The following is a 15,211-nucleotide window of genomic DNA, read 5'->3' as shown; positions in this document are numbered from 1 at the left end:
TCCTTAAAATTTTGTGGGTTTTTTTTTTAATTAATTAATTTATTTTTGCTGTGTTGCGTCTTCGTTTCTGTGCGAGGGCTTTCTCTAGTTGTGGCAAGCAGGGGCCACTCTTCATCGCGGTGCGCGGGCCTCTCACTATCGCGGCCTCTCTTGTTGCGGAGCACAGGCTCCAGACGCACAGGCTCAGTAGTTGTGGCTCACGGGCCTAGTTGCTCCGCGGCATGTGGGATCCTCCCAGACCAGGGCTCGAACCTGCGTCCCCTGCATTAGCAGGCAGATTCTCAACCACTGCGCCACCAGGGAAGCCCGCATGTTTTTTTAATAAAAAACAATGTAGCTATTTTAAAAATAATACATCTTTCTATATTTCCTGAAGGCTTTTCTCTATTATGCCCATATCTTAATTAAACTTTAAAAAAAAGCCCTCAAAAATTTTTTTCTCAGGAAACACTACACATTTAATTTAACTGACAATGACATGATGGCATGTTCGTGAATTAAACAATACCAAGGAGGGTGCTACTAATTAAATGTCACATGTCATGGCTCAGCCGAAGTAACACAGGGCTATGCAGGCAGCTTACTGTGAACACACAACAGAGGCAATGCACTTTTCTGTATTTCAAGAGCTCTATTTTCCCTGCTAGACTGAAAAGGCTCACATATCACCCCCCCACCCAAAAAACAACCCAACACATTTCTCTAAGGGTAAAACTTTTTCCTTACCTTGTAGCCACTGAACAATATATTTTGTTTTGAATAGTGGGGGTGGAGAGTAATAACTGTTACTATTACTCATAATAGCATGTTTTAACATTTTTATGTGTTATCGTTCATTCACACAAACCACCAGATCCCAGCAACTACCTCCAATGCGATTCTCAAACAGAAACAAACCTTCCAGATGCGCTAGTAATGATCACTTCTTAATTTCCATTTTTTCGTTGCTGTTAAAAATATCTGAGGGCTGGGGCTTCCCTGGTGGCGCAGTGGTTGAGAGTCCGCCTGCCGATGCAGGGGACACGGGTTCGTGCCCCGGTCTGGGAGGATCCCACATGCCGCGGAGCGGCTGGGCCCGTGAGCCATGGCCGCTGAGCCTGCGCGTCCGGAGCCTGTCCTCCGCAACGGGAGAGGCCACAACAGTGAGAGGCCCGCGTAACGCATAAAAAAAAAAAAAAAAAAAAAAAAAAAAAATATCTGAGGGCTTCCCTGGTGGCGCAGTGGTTGAGAGTCCGCCTGCCGATGCAGGGGACACGGGTTCGTGCCCCGGTCCGGGAAGATCCCACGTGCCGCGGAGCGGCTGGACCCGTGAGCCATGGCCACTGAGCCTGCGCATCCGGAGCCTGTGCTCCGCAACAGGAGAGGCCACAGCAGGAAGAGGCCCGCGTACCGCAAAAAAAAAAAAAAAAAAAAAAAAAAATATATATATATATATATATCTGAAATTGTTGTTGTCTTAAATAACTTAATATATTACAAGTGATTGGACTAGTGCCTGAATATAGTACGCACTCATCAAACGTCAGTATTGTTAGCCTCCGGAAGGAAGGGCAATTGAAAGACAAACATTATCGTGACATTTCTTTCCCCTTAGGCAATGTTCTGACTGTATCTTAGGCTATGAGGTTCTTAGCATTGGGATTTTTTGTTTGTTTGGTTTTCCTCCTAATTGACCGTCATTCCTCAAGAACAGACACCGTTGTGAGGTTGAAGCTGTTTTAACATTTAGGCAAACAGTAGCCAGAAGCATCCTTCAAGGGAGATACCGGAACTGAGCTGAGTCCTTGACCAGTCTTTCCCCCGGGGCACTCAGCAGGCTTTACCACTCTCCCAGTGGCTTCCTCGCAGCACACTCTGGAACAAACATTAAAGGTCCTTAAGCCAGAAGTCCTGCGTTCTTCAAAGCGGCCTGGAGTTCAGCACGTTAGCTGGAGATGCCAACTGCAGGACAAGCCAAGCTGTAGGGGCACAGGAGGGCTGGCAGCGGCTGATGCAGTCAGTCCCCGAGAAGTGGCGGCAGCCAGGCCGCACTACCAACCCAGGACTGGGTTTTAAGACAATATAAATAACGCATTATCTCTAACAAAGTGGTGCTATAACACGGCAGTCCAGCAATACACCTCGGGGATATAATTAGTACACTGTGGTAGGGAGAAGTAAGAATATCCTTATAACATCTATCCTGTCTACATTATAGATTTCCCCCAAAAAAGTATATGAAAGTGCTTTTAAAATATTTAGATATTTACACATCCATAAGAAACACCCTCTGTAATTCAGGATTCTACAGAATCACCAATAAAACCATGAATTACTAAATGATACTGCAGAAGCAGAAAGTACAGAAGTTAATGTTGAATCTACGCAATACCAGGGCAAATTCAGGAGTTGTTTGTTTTGACCAAATTCTTAATACTGGAATGGCTGCCTTTCTTTCTTTCTCATAAAAGTGAAAATGCCAAAAAATAAAATCTATTTAAGTGAAGGTTTCAATTAAGTTTAGGTATTACTATAAATTCAACCCAATACTCCTGTACTATACTGTATTTCCAGATTCAGTTAGTGGCCTCAAGCAGCCCTTGGCATAAAAAAATAAGAACCTAGGTGAAAGGTACTGTTGGCTCCAGCAGGGGTCTCCCCACCACTTAACCACCAAGATCAAATTGAACAAGTACCCCCTTACTTCAGCCTGTTTATTGGACCTATCCCACACTGTTGATTCAAAGGCAATAACCACTTTCCCAAGCAGATGGCCAATGGTGGTCCTCAGGATTGTAAACTAGACACAGAGTCTTTTGTTGGCTAGCTACCTTGTCCCCTTGTTCTGGGGTAGTCTGCTGTCCTACCCCAGACTGACACAGCTCACGATACAGAGGGGGCATTGAGAAAATCACTTAACTAGATTCAATTCCATATTTACTGAGCATCTAGCCTCTAAAAAATATAGTGCTTGACCCATGAAGATGTATGAACTTGGTCTCTACCATCAAGGAACCAAGTACTAAGTATCAAAGAAAATCTGAAAGAAAATTTTTAATTTAAAAGAATTTTAGGACTTCCCTGGTGGGGCAGTGGTTAAGAATCCGCCTGCCACTGCAGGGGACATGGGTTCGATCCCTGGTCCAGGAAGATCCCACATGCCACAGAGCAACTAAGCCCGTGCGCCACAACTACTGAGCCTGTGCTCTAGAGCCCATGAGCCACAACTGCTGAAGCCCATGCGCCTAGAGCCAGCAATCCGCAACAAGAGAAGCCACTGCAATGAGAAGCCCATGCACCACAATGAAGAGTAGCCCCCGCTCGCCACAACTAGAGGAAGCCTGCGCACAGCAATGAACACCCAATGCAGACAAAAAAAAAAAAAGAATGCCCCCTAGAGGAAGGGCCATGCTTCTGGACTAAGGATAAGTCCAAAATAGACTCGATCTAACAAAACACAAACCAAACTTCAGGGTCAAAAGAGTATGTCAGTAACCTAACTTCCTGTCAGAACAAAATGAAAACCTCTCTAACGTAAGACAAGATCCAAAAATCCCTACAATGTAACATCCACATGCCTGACATATAATAAAAAATGATTAAACATGCAAAGAAGCAGGGAAATGTGATTCATAATGTAGGGAAAAAGCAATCAATAAAAATAGACCCCAAGATGACCCGGATATTTAAATTAACAGACAGATCTTTATCATAAATACCTTCAAGGATTTGGAGGAAAAGATGGACCTAATGAGTGAAAAGATGGTGAATCTCAATAGAAAAATGCAAACTATAAAAAAGAACCAAATGAAAATTTCACAATTTAAAATGACAACATCTGAAATGAAAATTTCAAAGAAACTTAAGACTGGAAACTGCAGAAGAGTTAGTGAACTTGAACACAGATCAACAGAAAGTATCCCAACTGAAAAGCAGAAAAAGAAAACTAAGTTTTGGTTACATAACAGAGCTTCAAAATACATGAAACAAAAACTAACAGAATACTTATATTTTCATTCTCAATATTGCTCGTGTATGCCTTTTCTTTTTCTTCATCAATCTTGCTAGACGTTTGCCTAATTTACAAATTTCTGTCAAAGTCAGCTTTTGGTATTTTTATCATTTCCATTTCTTAATTTCTGGTTTTTTTTTGTGGCTGTGTCAGGTCTTCATTGCTGCACACGTGCTTTCTCTAGTTGTGGCGAGCGGGGGCTACTCTTCATTGTGGTGCGCGGGCTTCTCATTGTGGTGGCCTCTCTTGTTGCGGAGCACGGGCTCTAGGTGCGCGGGCTTCAGTAGCTGTGGCATGTGGGCTCAGTAGTTGTGGCGCACGGGCTTAGTTGCTCCGTGGCATGTGGGATCTTCCCAGACCAGGGCTTGAACCTGCGTTCCCTGCGTTGACAGGCAGATTCTTAACCACTGCGCCACCAGGGAAGTCCCTTAATTTCTGTTTCTATTTTTACCATTCTCTTCCTTCTGTGTACTGTGGGATTACTTTGTTTTTCTAGCTTCTTTAGTTAACTGCTTAGCCCCCCTCCTTCCCCCACCCCTGCCATCTTTGTTTTCCAACAAACACTTTAAAAGCTAAAAAAAATTTTAAGATAGAATTAAAAGCAAAGAAAACCCAAAATCTATCATCACAGCTGTGATTCTTAACACCCCCGCTCATTAACAAAAGAGACCAAACAGAAACTTAGCAAAAGTACAGATAAAAAATAACTAAGGCTGTAGAAGATTTTAAACAGCACTGTCAACCAACTTGATCTATTTCACATTTATAGAAAATTACAACCAACAACTGCAGAACACATATTTGTTTCAAGTACAAATGGAACATTCAGTAAGACAGGTCATAGGCTGGGCCATAAAATTAATCTTGGTAAATGTCAAAAAACTGAAATTTTACAGAGGATGTTCTCTGACCACATGGAATTAAGTTAGAAATCAGTAAGATATCTAGACTCTCCCAAATATCTGGGAAATAAACACTCCAAAAGCAACACATCAAAATTTGTGTTCAAGAAGGAGGTGGGACCCAAGCAGAGTTTTGAAAGGTAGGTGGGTTTTGAACCCACAGAAGAGTGATGTCAGGGGCGCAACCACCAAAAAGGCAAGGAGTCAGGGAACTGCAGAATACGCACACAGAAGACCTTAAGGGAGTGCTTCTTTTTACTGATACTCATCATCTAAGTAGCAATTTTAATCTTTTTACCCCGTAGACCCAGATAATATGCCTGACATACTCCTATGGGTATAATTCCTAACCAATCATGTTAACTCATCCTTTTCCTCCCACTCATAAAGTGTATCTCTTTGCAACACACTTCACAACACACCAGTGGTTATCACACGGAGATCTGAAGCACAGATCTTAACCAATACAAAATGATTTCTTGTTTTCTCCAATTTCTATTATTTTCTTTAACAGTATGTTTCATTTAAATAAGGTAAAAACTCTTTTCATTAAATCATCCTCCGTTACTTATCCCATGACTGAAATTTCTGTATTTTTCTATATTATAAGCATATTTCTTAAAGTGGCAGTAAGATTTTATGAAAAACAAGAAAGCCGTACAAAATGTATTAGACTATGGAAAATAACAGGATGCCTTAAAAAAAATGCACAAACATACAATTTTGCATTTTCTTAGTTCATGTACCACAACCCAATACCTAATAAATACAGGGATATAATCTTTCCAAACAACCTCTTTTTAAGGATCTGATTGAACTTTAATACCTATAAGACTCAACAGATCTATGTTCTCCTACCTCCTGATGTGTTTGAATGCTTAGTATAATTTAACAGTGATGAGAATTACAGTGTTGATCTATCAAGTTCCTATTCGATTACTTTGAATAAAATTTTATTTGAAAAGAGTAGTTTTAAATTGAGAGTAAACAATTTCTTAAAATCATTTTTCAGTTAAGGTCATAGCAAAACATCTGATATAAACAAATTAAATAAGTAATACCTTGAAGGACATAGATGTACTAAGTTAAAATTAGAAAATCCAGAAATAATTTATAGAGAAAAAAAAGCTTCAATTTTTTTTAAAGCATTAACTAGAAAAGAATTACAAAACTTTAAAAATTGAAATGGTTTTATATTAAAAATATTCACTACCAAGAAAAATAGGAAAAATTGTGTGTAATTTTTTTTTAACTCTGAAACTTTCTGATTTAGGGGGAAAGAAATCCACAGAGATATAGGATTTAAAAATCATTCCCACGCAAAATTTGAATGTCGCCCCCCCCACAAAAAAAAAAGATTCAAACTAATCCTATATAAAAATGTAAAGTCTTAATATCATAAACTACTGAATAGCACCTTACTTATATGAAAGACACATACATGGAGGTTTCCCTTGGGGATGTCATCCATTCTCCTAGCTTTAAATACCATCTAGAACCTGGTGACTCCCAGGTTCTCTCACCAACCTGGATTGCTTCCCTTAATTCAGACTTGTAGACTCAACTGTGTATCTGTCATATCCACCTGGATGCCTAAAAGGCACTTCAGCTCCAGATCTTCATCCCCCAACCCATTTCCCCAAACCCCGCTCCTCTAGTTTACATTTCAGTAAAAGGCAATGCCATTTTTCCAGTTATTCAGTCCAGAAATCCTTGACTTCCCTCACACCCCACGTCTCATATCGAATATAAGAGAAAATCTAGTCTGCCGTGCCTTCAGATATTCCCAGAATCTGACCCCTTCACCACCGCCACACCCTGCGCCAAGCCTTCACCATTCTCATCTAGGGTAGTGCCATCAACAGCCAAGTGGAATCCCTCCTTCCTCCTTTGCTTTCCTTCAGAACGTAGCAGCCAGAGAGATTTTATTAAAGCGTAAATCAGGCCCTGTTACTCCTCCCTCAAAATTCTCCCAACACCACATGAGTAAAAGTCAAAACTCTTGAGATGGACAACAAGGCCACATTCCTCTGCAGCCGCCTCCCCGCACCGCCCATCTCATCCCCTACAACCCTCCTTCTGCCCTCTCTGCTCCAGCTACTCTAGGCTTCTCCGTGAGCCTGCTAAGCAAGCTCTGCCTAGGGCCCTGTGCGCCCTGACTCCCCTCTGCCTGAAAGCCATTATTTCCATGGCTTGCTCCCTCACCTCCCTCCTCAGGTCTTTATTCAAACGCCACCTTCTCAGTGGGGCCTCTCTAGCCACCCTAATGAAAATCACCCCCCTCCAATATTCCCTGCCCCCTTTCCTATGTTATTCTTCTCCTCAGCACCTACCACCACCTAATATACTCTATATTTTACTTATTTAGCTTATTTATGGTCTGTCTCCGCCCACTAGGATGTAAGTTTAAGGAAGGCAAGGAAGTATTTTTATTCACTAATGTATCACCAATGACTAAAACACTACCTGGAACACAGTGTGAGCTCAATAAATATTTGCTGAAGAAAGAAGGACACACTAAGGTGAACAGATTTACTAGTGAATGTTTTCAGTCCTGCTTTACCAGCTTTCATAAAAGTGAATTTTCGGGCTTCCCTGGTGGCGCAGTGGTTGAGAGTCCGCCTGCCGATGCAGGGGACACGGGTTCGTGCCCCGGTCTGGGAGGATCCCACATGCCGCGGAGCGGCTGGGCCCGTGAGCCATGGCCGCTGAGCCTGCGCGTCCGGAGCCTGTCCTCCGCAACGGGAGAGGCCACAACAGTGAGAGGCCCGCGTAACGCATAAAAAAAAAAAAAAAAAAAAAAGTGAATTTTCTTAGTCAAGACACGGAAACTTGGAAGGAACATATGGTCCCTGAAATAATATCATGGTTTCCTTTTTTTTCCCCTGTACATATGACCAGCCCTTTGACCCTGAAAGATCCCAGCAAAAAGCTGCCATCTGCCCACTCCTTTCAGATTCACCACCACGACGCAACATTATTCTTGGCTTCCAGATTCATGTCTGGTTCAACGTTGTATGTTACGGCTGCAAGTTTTTTAATCCAATCTATATGGATGTTAACCAACTCTAGAAAGATCAGCCTGTGAGAGATCAAGAACCATTTGTTCCCCTAGAAAAAGTATACCCGAAGTCCAAAGAAATTGATTTGTCTTCAGTAAAACATGATCTAGGCAACTTCTTTCATTAAAAGGTGCTACAAAGAAGTGATTATTTGGTTGGGCTCCCATCGATTTGGTTTTTAAACCCTCATAATTTGGGTATTACAAAATAAAACAAATTTGTTGTAAAAGGTCTGCAATATCACAAATGCAAAGTAAAAAGTGAAAGTTTTCTGCTGTTCCACCTAAATCCCAATTCCCTAGAGATTAACAACTATATCAGTCTAAATCCTTCCGCACTTTTTTCTGTGCATGTACAAATAAATAGTTAATTTTTGTTTTACAAAAATAGGGCCATACCATGCAGACTGATCCCCAAATTGCTTTTTTCCACTTACCATTACATGGACATCTTTCAGTGGTGGTACTTTACAGTATGCTGGCAATAAACATCCTTATATGACTTTGACTTACCTTTTTTTTTTTTTTTGCGCACACCCTTATATGACCTTGATAGACTTTCTGTAGCAGCAGTTCTAAAACTTTTTTTTATCTCATGACTTTACTCTCTTGAAAATTATATAGGACCCCTAAGTGCTTTTGTTCATATAGGTTATCTCATCAATATTTACCACAGTATAAATTTAAACTGAAAAAGTTAAATCATTTATTCACTTGTTCACCTAAAAATAAAGTTTATTATCACTGGAAAATAACTTGTTTTCCCCTGTTTATAGATAATTGTAGGTATTGTTCTTTGAAGCTACACCAAACTCGCTAAGTGGTAGTTTCTTAAAGATTAGTTTTGAGTAGAATCTAAAACTCTATCAATTAATTTTTGTATTCTGTTACATTAAAATCCAATGGTCCATCTTGCATCTTGAATGAATCTTCTTTACCTGTGCCTGATTTTATAACATCATGTGTTGATCATTTAGAAAATATCAGTTCACTGAATTATGTAGATTTTCCAAATAATACATTCCATTATAAGATACCAAAATAGCACACTGTAAATATTACCACCAATCTCTACATCACAGTAGCCGATACAAGTTTTCCAAAATCCTAATTTTCGCTGGAAAGCAAGCAAAAATTTTATCATTGACAATAGACACTACCAGTTGTCTTCCTTGAAAGACTCCGTTATACATTTTTTAATCTGAATAACCATAGTTTGTCGGTATGGTAGTCCATGAAAAAAGCGGCAAGTTCAGCTCGCAACTAACCACTGCCCAAGCACTCTTCCTAGAGACAACCAGCACACAAAATTACTTCCCCGTTCATCCACAGAAGATTAACAAGATAGAAACACAAGAGTCAAGAGTTAGTCCAATTAATCATTTCTGCTGCTTCACCGGGAACATTCTGAAGTGAAAACCAAAAAAAAAAAATTTTTTTTTTTTTTACTATGAGTGCATGGCATGAAGAATACAACGGCTACTATAGCCGTGTCGCCACAGCCTCGATTCATGCTTAGGGGCCTGCATTACTTTTGCACCGATACAGCAAAGAGTGCAAATAACGTCTTGTCTTAGTATTATGTTAATATGAAAAGTTTTAACCTCTGGACCCCCCGGAGGGGTTTAAGGCACATGTAAGGCACTACAGTGTTCTATACCAGGAGAGTTTCCTAGAAGTGAGGTTACTGGGTCACTGGTATGTACGTTTTAAATTCTGATAAGTTTGGCCAAAGCTCTCCAAAAAGTCTGTACCGATTTTCACTAAGGTTGCATGATCATCACTATTTAAAAATGTAAACAATTCACCTTATAAATCCTGAATTTGGGAAGCGCCATATTACTATATTTGCCTGTCTAAAACCAATGCTAAAATATAACTAATGTTTCAAGGCAAAGTAAAATCCAAGTACTCAGATTATTTAGATGACGATTTCCGTTAAGAAAATCAACCTCAACTGTCAAATGCCAAGTTCACTGAATAGAGAACTTTGTTCATTGTAGTCACCCATTGTTAAGGGTATTTGTGATGGAATTTCAAAGTATATGCTACTTGCACACGTCCTACATTTGCTTATAGGGTGGGTGGGCTCAGTTGATATTTTAATATAAAGTACACAGTCTGAAAAATGTCAGGCTGTGACAGTACAAACAGGACCCTAATTAATTGGTGCGTGGCGGGCCCCTGTCCCAGACATCAGTCTAAGCTGACCCTTAGCTTTAAACCTTCACGCAAAATTACTGGACGTGACCACTATAATATGCACCGTCAGCACTCAAATGCCAGTGACGTTCATAAGATGTCAAAGACAACCTTTCTTGTCCCAAATGTCATGTGAAACAGGGAGAGAGGAGGAGGAAAAAGCCCCATCCAATGCAAAGGAATACTCCTGGGGTAAGGTGAAATAACTAGAAGCTGGGGGATCCTCAATTCACGAGGAATGCTGCCTTCCCCGCCTCGACTGTTCCCACATAGCTCCAAAGTGAGTATTTTCAAGTTCTACTTATGATTGAAAGGGTCAAGAATATTAGTGTCAACTAGGACCTGTGGTTTTTAACTTTGAGGGGAGCACGAACCCCTTCGAGGATATGGTAAAAGCTCCCTGTAGATAAAGTAGTAAAAGGTCCACGCACCGCAGGGGAAGGACACCCCATGCGTTAGATCAGAGCAGAATCGTGGACTATGGGTCCTGAGAAACCCCTTATACCCAACCTCCTCAGGAAGGTGGAATAGTAAAATGGCTTGTCCAAGGTCAACAGTGAGTTAGAAGGGGAATCAGGCAAGAAATAAGCAACTCAAAGAGATTTTGAATAAAGCCATCCAGTGTCATCAAGTAACTTTTTCTTATACAAAGAAAGTTCCACCAGAAACTAAGAGATAACTACAGAAACAGAAGTTTTAAGTAAAACTGGAGAGAACCGACACCAGTGCTGTGGTTCAAAAGTTCCTTAGGCATTCCCGAAGCTGAAAACAGGACCAGAAAGCTTGAAAAGCACTCACCATGTTCCACAAAAACATTGCAGTGTGGACCCCCATGCCTCGATGATTCTTTCTTGCCTGCTCCTTTGATAAAGTGCAGGGCAGGCAAACTTGGCCTTCTCTGGTCCCCAAGAACTTTTCCAGGCTGCTGCCCCATAAAGTAACGATAGGCACCCCTTTCCAGAAGAGGGTTCAAGATCTTTCAGAATGATCAGGGAGCTTAGAAGGAAAACGATCTGTATGTGGGATTTCACATTCACCGCATCTCCACAAGTCAGTAATTGAGGTCAATCACAAGACATCTTCCATAATGAAAGGAAGCGAAGATTTTAGGTTGACATGTGTAAACAGAGGAGTTCGGATTATATTCGCAGTTTATCAATTCGAAGTAATGTAATTGCGATGTGATCCCAAAGTTTCTTGATTTTAAGTGTCTTTTACTGGCTGAGTAAGTTTCTTCCCTTTCAAGGAGAAAAACCCTTAACAGAAATATTCACAGGGTATGCTGTACAAGGGTCAGTAAGGCTAAAGTCATGTCGATTTCCACACATCAGGGAAACGTGGATCGTGTTTGAATGCTCCTCCAGAACTTTTCCTGGGGAAGTCACCCAACCCCTATCTCGGTGTCTTCATCTTCCGACAAACTTCCGGCTGCACTAGCTGCCGCTCCTGCTTCTCTACCCTGCTCTCCGGAAAAGGACACGGGTCACCCCGACTTCAGCGAGAGCTGGCCCTCCACTCAGACGAGAAGGAATGCATTGCCAGCAACTTTTAAGTCCGCTTTTTAAAAGGCCTGTGAAACCAGTCCAAGCTTTTCCTTTGCATTAAAGTTTTTGGCTGGGCTGAGACTAAGGGGGCCGTAGGTGACATTGGAAGAAGTCAGGGCATTAGAGGCTCACGGGAGCAACCTGGGGGGAAGGGGAGGCCCCTTGACAGCAGGGATGGGATTTGAATGGGGGGCTCCGAGGCCAAACCTGGGGCCGGGAGTCGGAGCAAGGAGCGGCTCGGGGGCAAGAGAGAGGCTGCCGGGGCGAGGCACGGGTGGCTTACTCCGGGGGCGACGCTCCTCCACGCCTCAGGAAACGGGGTGTCCCAGGTCTGGGGAAAGAGACCACCCCGAGGGTCCCAGAGCCCGGGCGGGGCTGTAAGGGACGAAGGACTCTCGCGGCCCCGAAGGCGGGTCGCGGGCGGAGGGGGAGAGGAGGCCCGGCCGCCTCAGCTGCTCCGAACCTGGGGGTCTCTGCCCGAAACACCCCCTCCCCCGGCCCCGGACGTTGCTACGGCCACCGCCGCCAGGCAGTCACATCCCCCGGGCTCCGTCGCAGGACCCGACCTCCCCCCGCAGGTAGGGGCCGTGGACAACGGAAGGGCTCCTCAGCCGCAGGACCCGGGAACCGGCTCCGGCTCCAGCGCTGCTCAGGGACGGTCACCGACCCCCGCGGCCGCCATGATGGATTACGAGCCGCTCACAACGAGGCCAGGCCCCGCCTCTGGCCCCGCCCCCGGTGACGTCCGGTGCGCGCCGCGAGGTGACCGGGACCCTCCCGGCGCCGCTTTCTGGGACGCCGCCGCACCTTTTGGCTCTAGTCTCCCTGCCCGCCGGAGCCCAGCCCCGCACGACCTGTTAAATGTGGTTTTTCCGAGCGCAAGGTGAGTGGTAAGGAAGCTCCCGCCTCCCCTGTACTGCCATTGGTCTCCGAGAATCCGGGTCAGATCACTCTCCTGCATCCCATTGGCCGGTAGGGACAGTACGGCTAGAGCCCCCAGCCAACCACTTTTGGCGTAGCCCGCAGGGCGTGCTGGGAGTTGTGGTCCTGCGGCGCCAGCCCCTGTCAGCGCTCGCCGGGGACTTGCCTTCTACTCCCAGCTCCTGCGCTTCGGTCCGCCCTCCTGGGAGCCGGTGGACTCTATCCGGCCTCGCGTAGGGCTGGCCGATGGCTCCCCTGAGCGGGTAGTTAAGACCGGCGAGGAAACAAAGCAAGGGGAAATCTGCGGATTGGATTTCCCCAGAACTGGAGTTGGATTACTTCCTTGAGCCTCTTTAGGAGAGAAAATTTAGCTCGCTCCTGGAAACTGAGGTATTCATTCGGTGACTTCACCGCCCCCCCCCTCACCCCCAGCTTCCACCTTTACTCCAAGAAGCATAAATATTCGAACTAGCGAAAAACAGACAACTGGAAAGCGTCCGACATTCTGCTAACGAATTCTTTCTTTGGAGTATCAGGAAGCTCACCCATTAAAGAAAACAGCATTTAAGAACCTTTCGGAGGCAAAACCAAACACAATCTTAGATGTCTGGGTGAGAAGGAACCTTTGAGATTAATCTCAAACTCATACAGTGACGTATGTTAACTTCTGGGGGCGGGGGAAAGATTAAACAATCTAATTTCAGAGGTGTACACATATTTACATGAAAACATGTTAGCCGAGATTGTTGAGTAGGCCTACAGAGCTAGCTGATGACCCGGACACACCAAACCCACACCTGCCATAACCCATTTTATGCAACTAAAATGCACCCTTGTCCCCAGTTCTTCACTCCATGTCTCCCCAGAGCAGTGCACCTACCTTCCCCGGATATACCCATTTCTAAGAGGATCCACTCATCACAACACCTAGTCTATACTATGCTGTTATGCTTTTCATAAACTATATTCTCATTTAATCCTCACTCTAGCCCAGTGAGGCATGGATTGCTAACCCCCATATACAGATGGGGAAACCGAGTGAGATGTGACTAGGTCACTGGCCTAGTGATGTGACAAAGTCACTGTTTTTCCACTGTACCATTCAGCATCAAGTAACTGTTGACTTAATGTCAGACAGTTGATTTTTTTTTTTTTTTTTTTTTTGTGGTACGCGGGCCTCTCACCGCTGTGGCCTCACCGTTGCGGAGCACAGGCTCCGGACGCGCAGGCTCAGCGGCCATGGCTCACGGGCCCAGCAGCTCCGCGGCATGTAGGATCTTCCCGGACCGGGGCACGAACCCGTGTCCCCGGCATCGGCAGGCGGACTCTCAACCACGGCGCCACCAGGGAAGCCCCAGACAGTTGATTTTTTAGAAGTTGCTACTGACAGTAGAGGGAAACCAGTTGCATTACAGGTGTTGTACATTCAGTTACCGAGTTGTGTATTTTAGAAATACTTTTGCTGGATTGGGAAATGGTGCTAATTTTATAGATATTGGCTTGAAGAAAAAATAGTCACTTGGAGGTACTGAATGTGAAGCATATGAAAATGTGTACCCAAATTTAGAAGTGGAATTTATATTTAGATGTTAATTGGGTTAGCTTTGCTCTATCACTAGTCTGGCTGACAGACTTGGTCCTGGCTTGTAGATCACTCTTCAGACTTCAACAACTTTGTTCCCTTTAACTCACCCCTTTTTATTTTTTTTCTTTTCTTTTTTTTTGCGGTACGTGGGCCTCTCACTGTTGCGGCCTCTCCCGCTGTGGAGCACAGGCTCCGGACGCGCAAGCTCAGCGGCCATGGCTCACGGGCCCAGCCGCTCCGCGGCACGTGGGATCTTCCCGGACCGGGGCACGAACCCGCGTCCCCTGCATCGGGAGGCGGACCCTCAACCACTGCGCCACCAGGGAAGCCCTTTAACTCACCCATTCTTATCCTGATCATCACCCTAATCTTTCTCTTTGAATTTGGCTTTTTATTCCTATTAATGCTTTAATCATTTCCTACACATCTTCATTCTTCTCTGTAGTTTAGCTTAAAATTGAGCAATCAAATCAGAACTCTTACTAACCCACACTTCTTCAACTAATAATTCATTCACAAGCATTGTGGAGCCCCTGTGTACCACTGTCCCGGGTGCTGGGATAAAATTGAGCGGGGGACACAAACGGATTCATCCTCGTCCTCCCAGAGCAGACATGGGACGGACAGGCAATAAGTAAAATGAGTAAAATCCAAAGTATTGGTCTCAATGCTGGAAATAAAATTTCTGGACCCCATAACCTTTCACAATCAGTCCAACCCATTCTCTAACGGGCTGCTTTATGACGCCTCTCTAGAGCTTAAACCTACGGATTCATAGTTGCTAATGAGCTTTAATGAAGTCACTTTAATCTATGAAGGGCTTTCATTTGTAAATGGGGGTCATGTCAAACTTTACAAGGTTATCACAAGGATCAAATGGGATCCTGTTTCCCACAGAGATTGAGACTATGCTTCCTAAAGTCTGGGTAGAAGCCAACGGCGCTAGTTTTAGGCGAACCCCAAGCCCAGACTGTAATATTTCCTCCCACAGATGCACGGTATAAC

The 15,211-nt window shown here is 44.0% G+C and overlaps 2 protein-coding genes across 2 annotated transcripts in view; both read right to left on the bottom strand.

Annotated features, from left to right (window-relative positions):
* ABL1 (ABL proto-oncogene 1, non-receptor tyrosine kinase) overlaps positions 1-11,254 on the bottom strand; it is a 132,601-nt gene extending 121,347 nt beyond the window's left edge. Inside the window, exon 1 of the mRNA XM_065878547.1 lies at positions 10,955-11,254. Within this exon, the coding sequence (XP_065734619.1) occupies positions 10,955-11,090 (136 nt within the window). The 5' untranslated portion in view covers positions 11,091-11,254. The remainder of the gene's footprint in view (positions 1-10,954) is intronic.
* Positions 11,255-11,704: 450 nt separating this feature from the next.
* Positions 11,705-11,803, bottom strand: LOC136125194 (uncharacterized). Its single transcript, XM_065880007.1, has one exon. The coding sequence runs from the start codon at positions 11,801-11,803 to the stop codon at positions 11,705-11,707; it is 99 nt and encodes a 32-aa protein (XP_065736079.1).
* Positions 11,804-15,211: the final 3,408 nt, after the last annotated feature.

This window comes from Phocoena phocoena, chromosome 6 (genome assembly GCF_963924675.1).
Source record: "Phocoena phocoena chromosome 6, mPhoPho1.1, whole genome shotgun sequence".
Lineage (NCBI taxonomy): Eukaryota > Metazoa > Chordata > Mammalia > Artiodactyla > Phocoenidae > Phocoena > Phocoena phocoena.
This window is presented reverse-complemented; position numbering and strand designations above follow the sequence as displayed.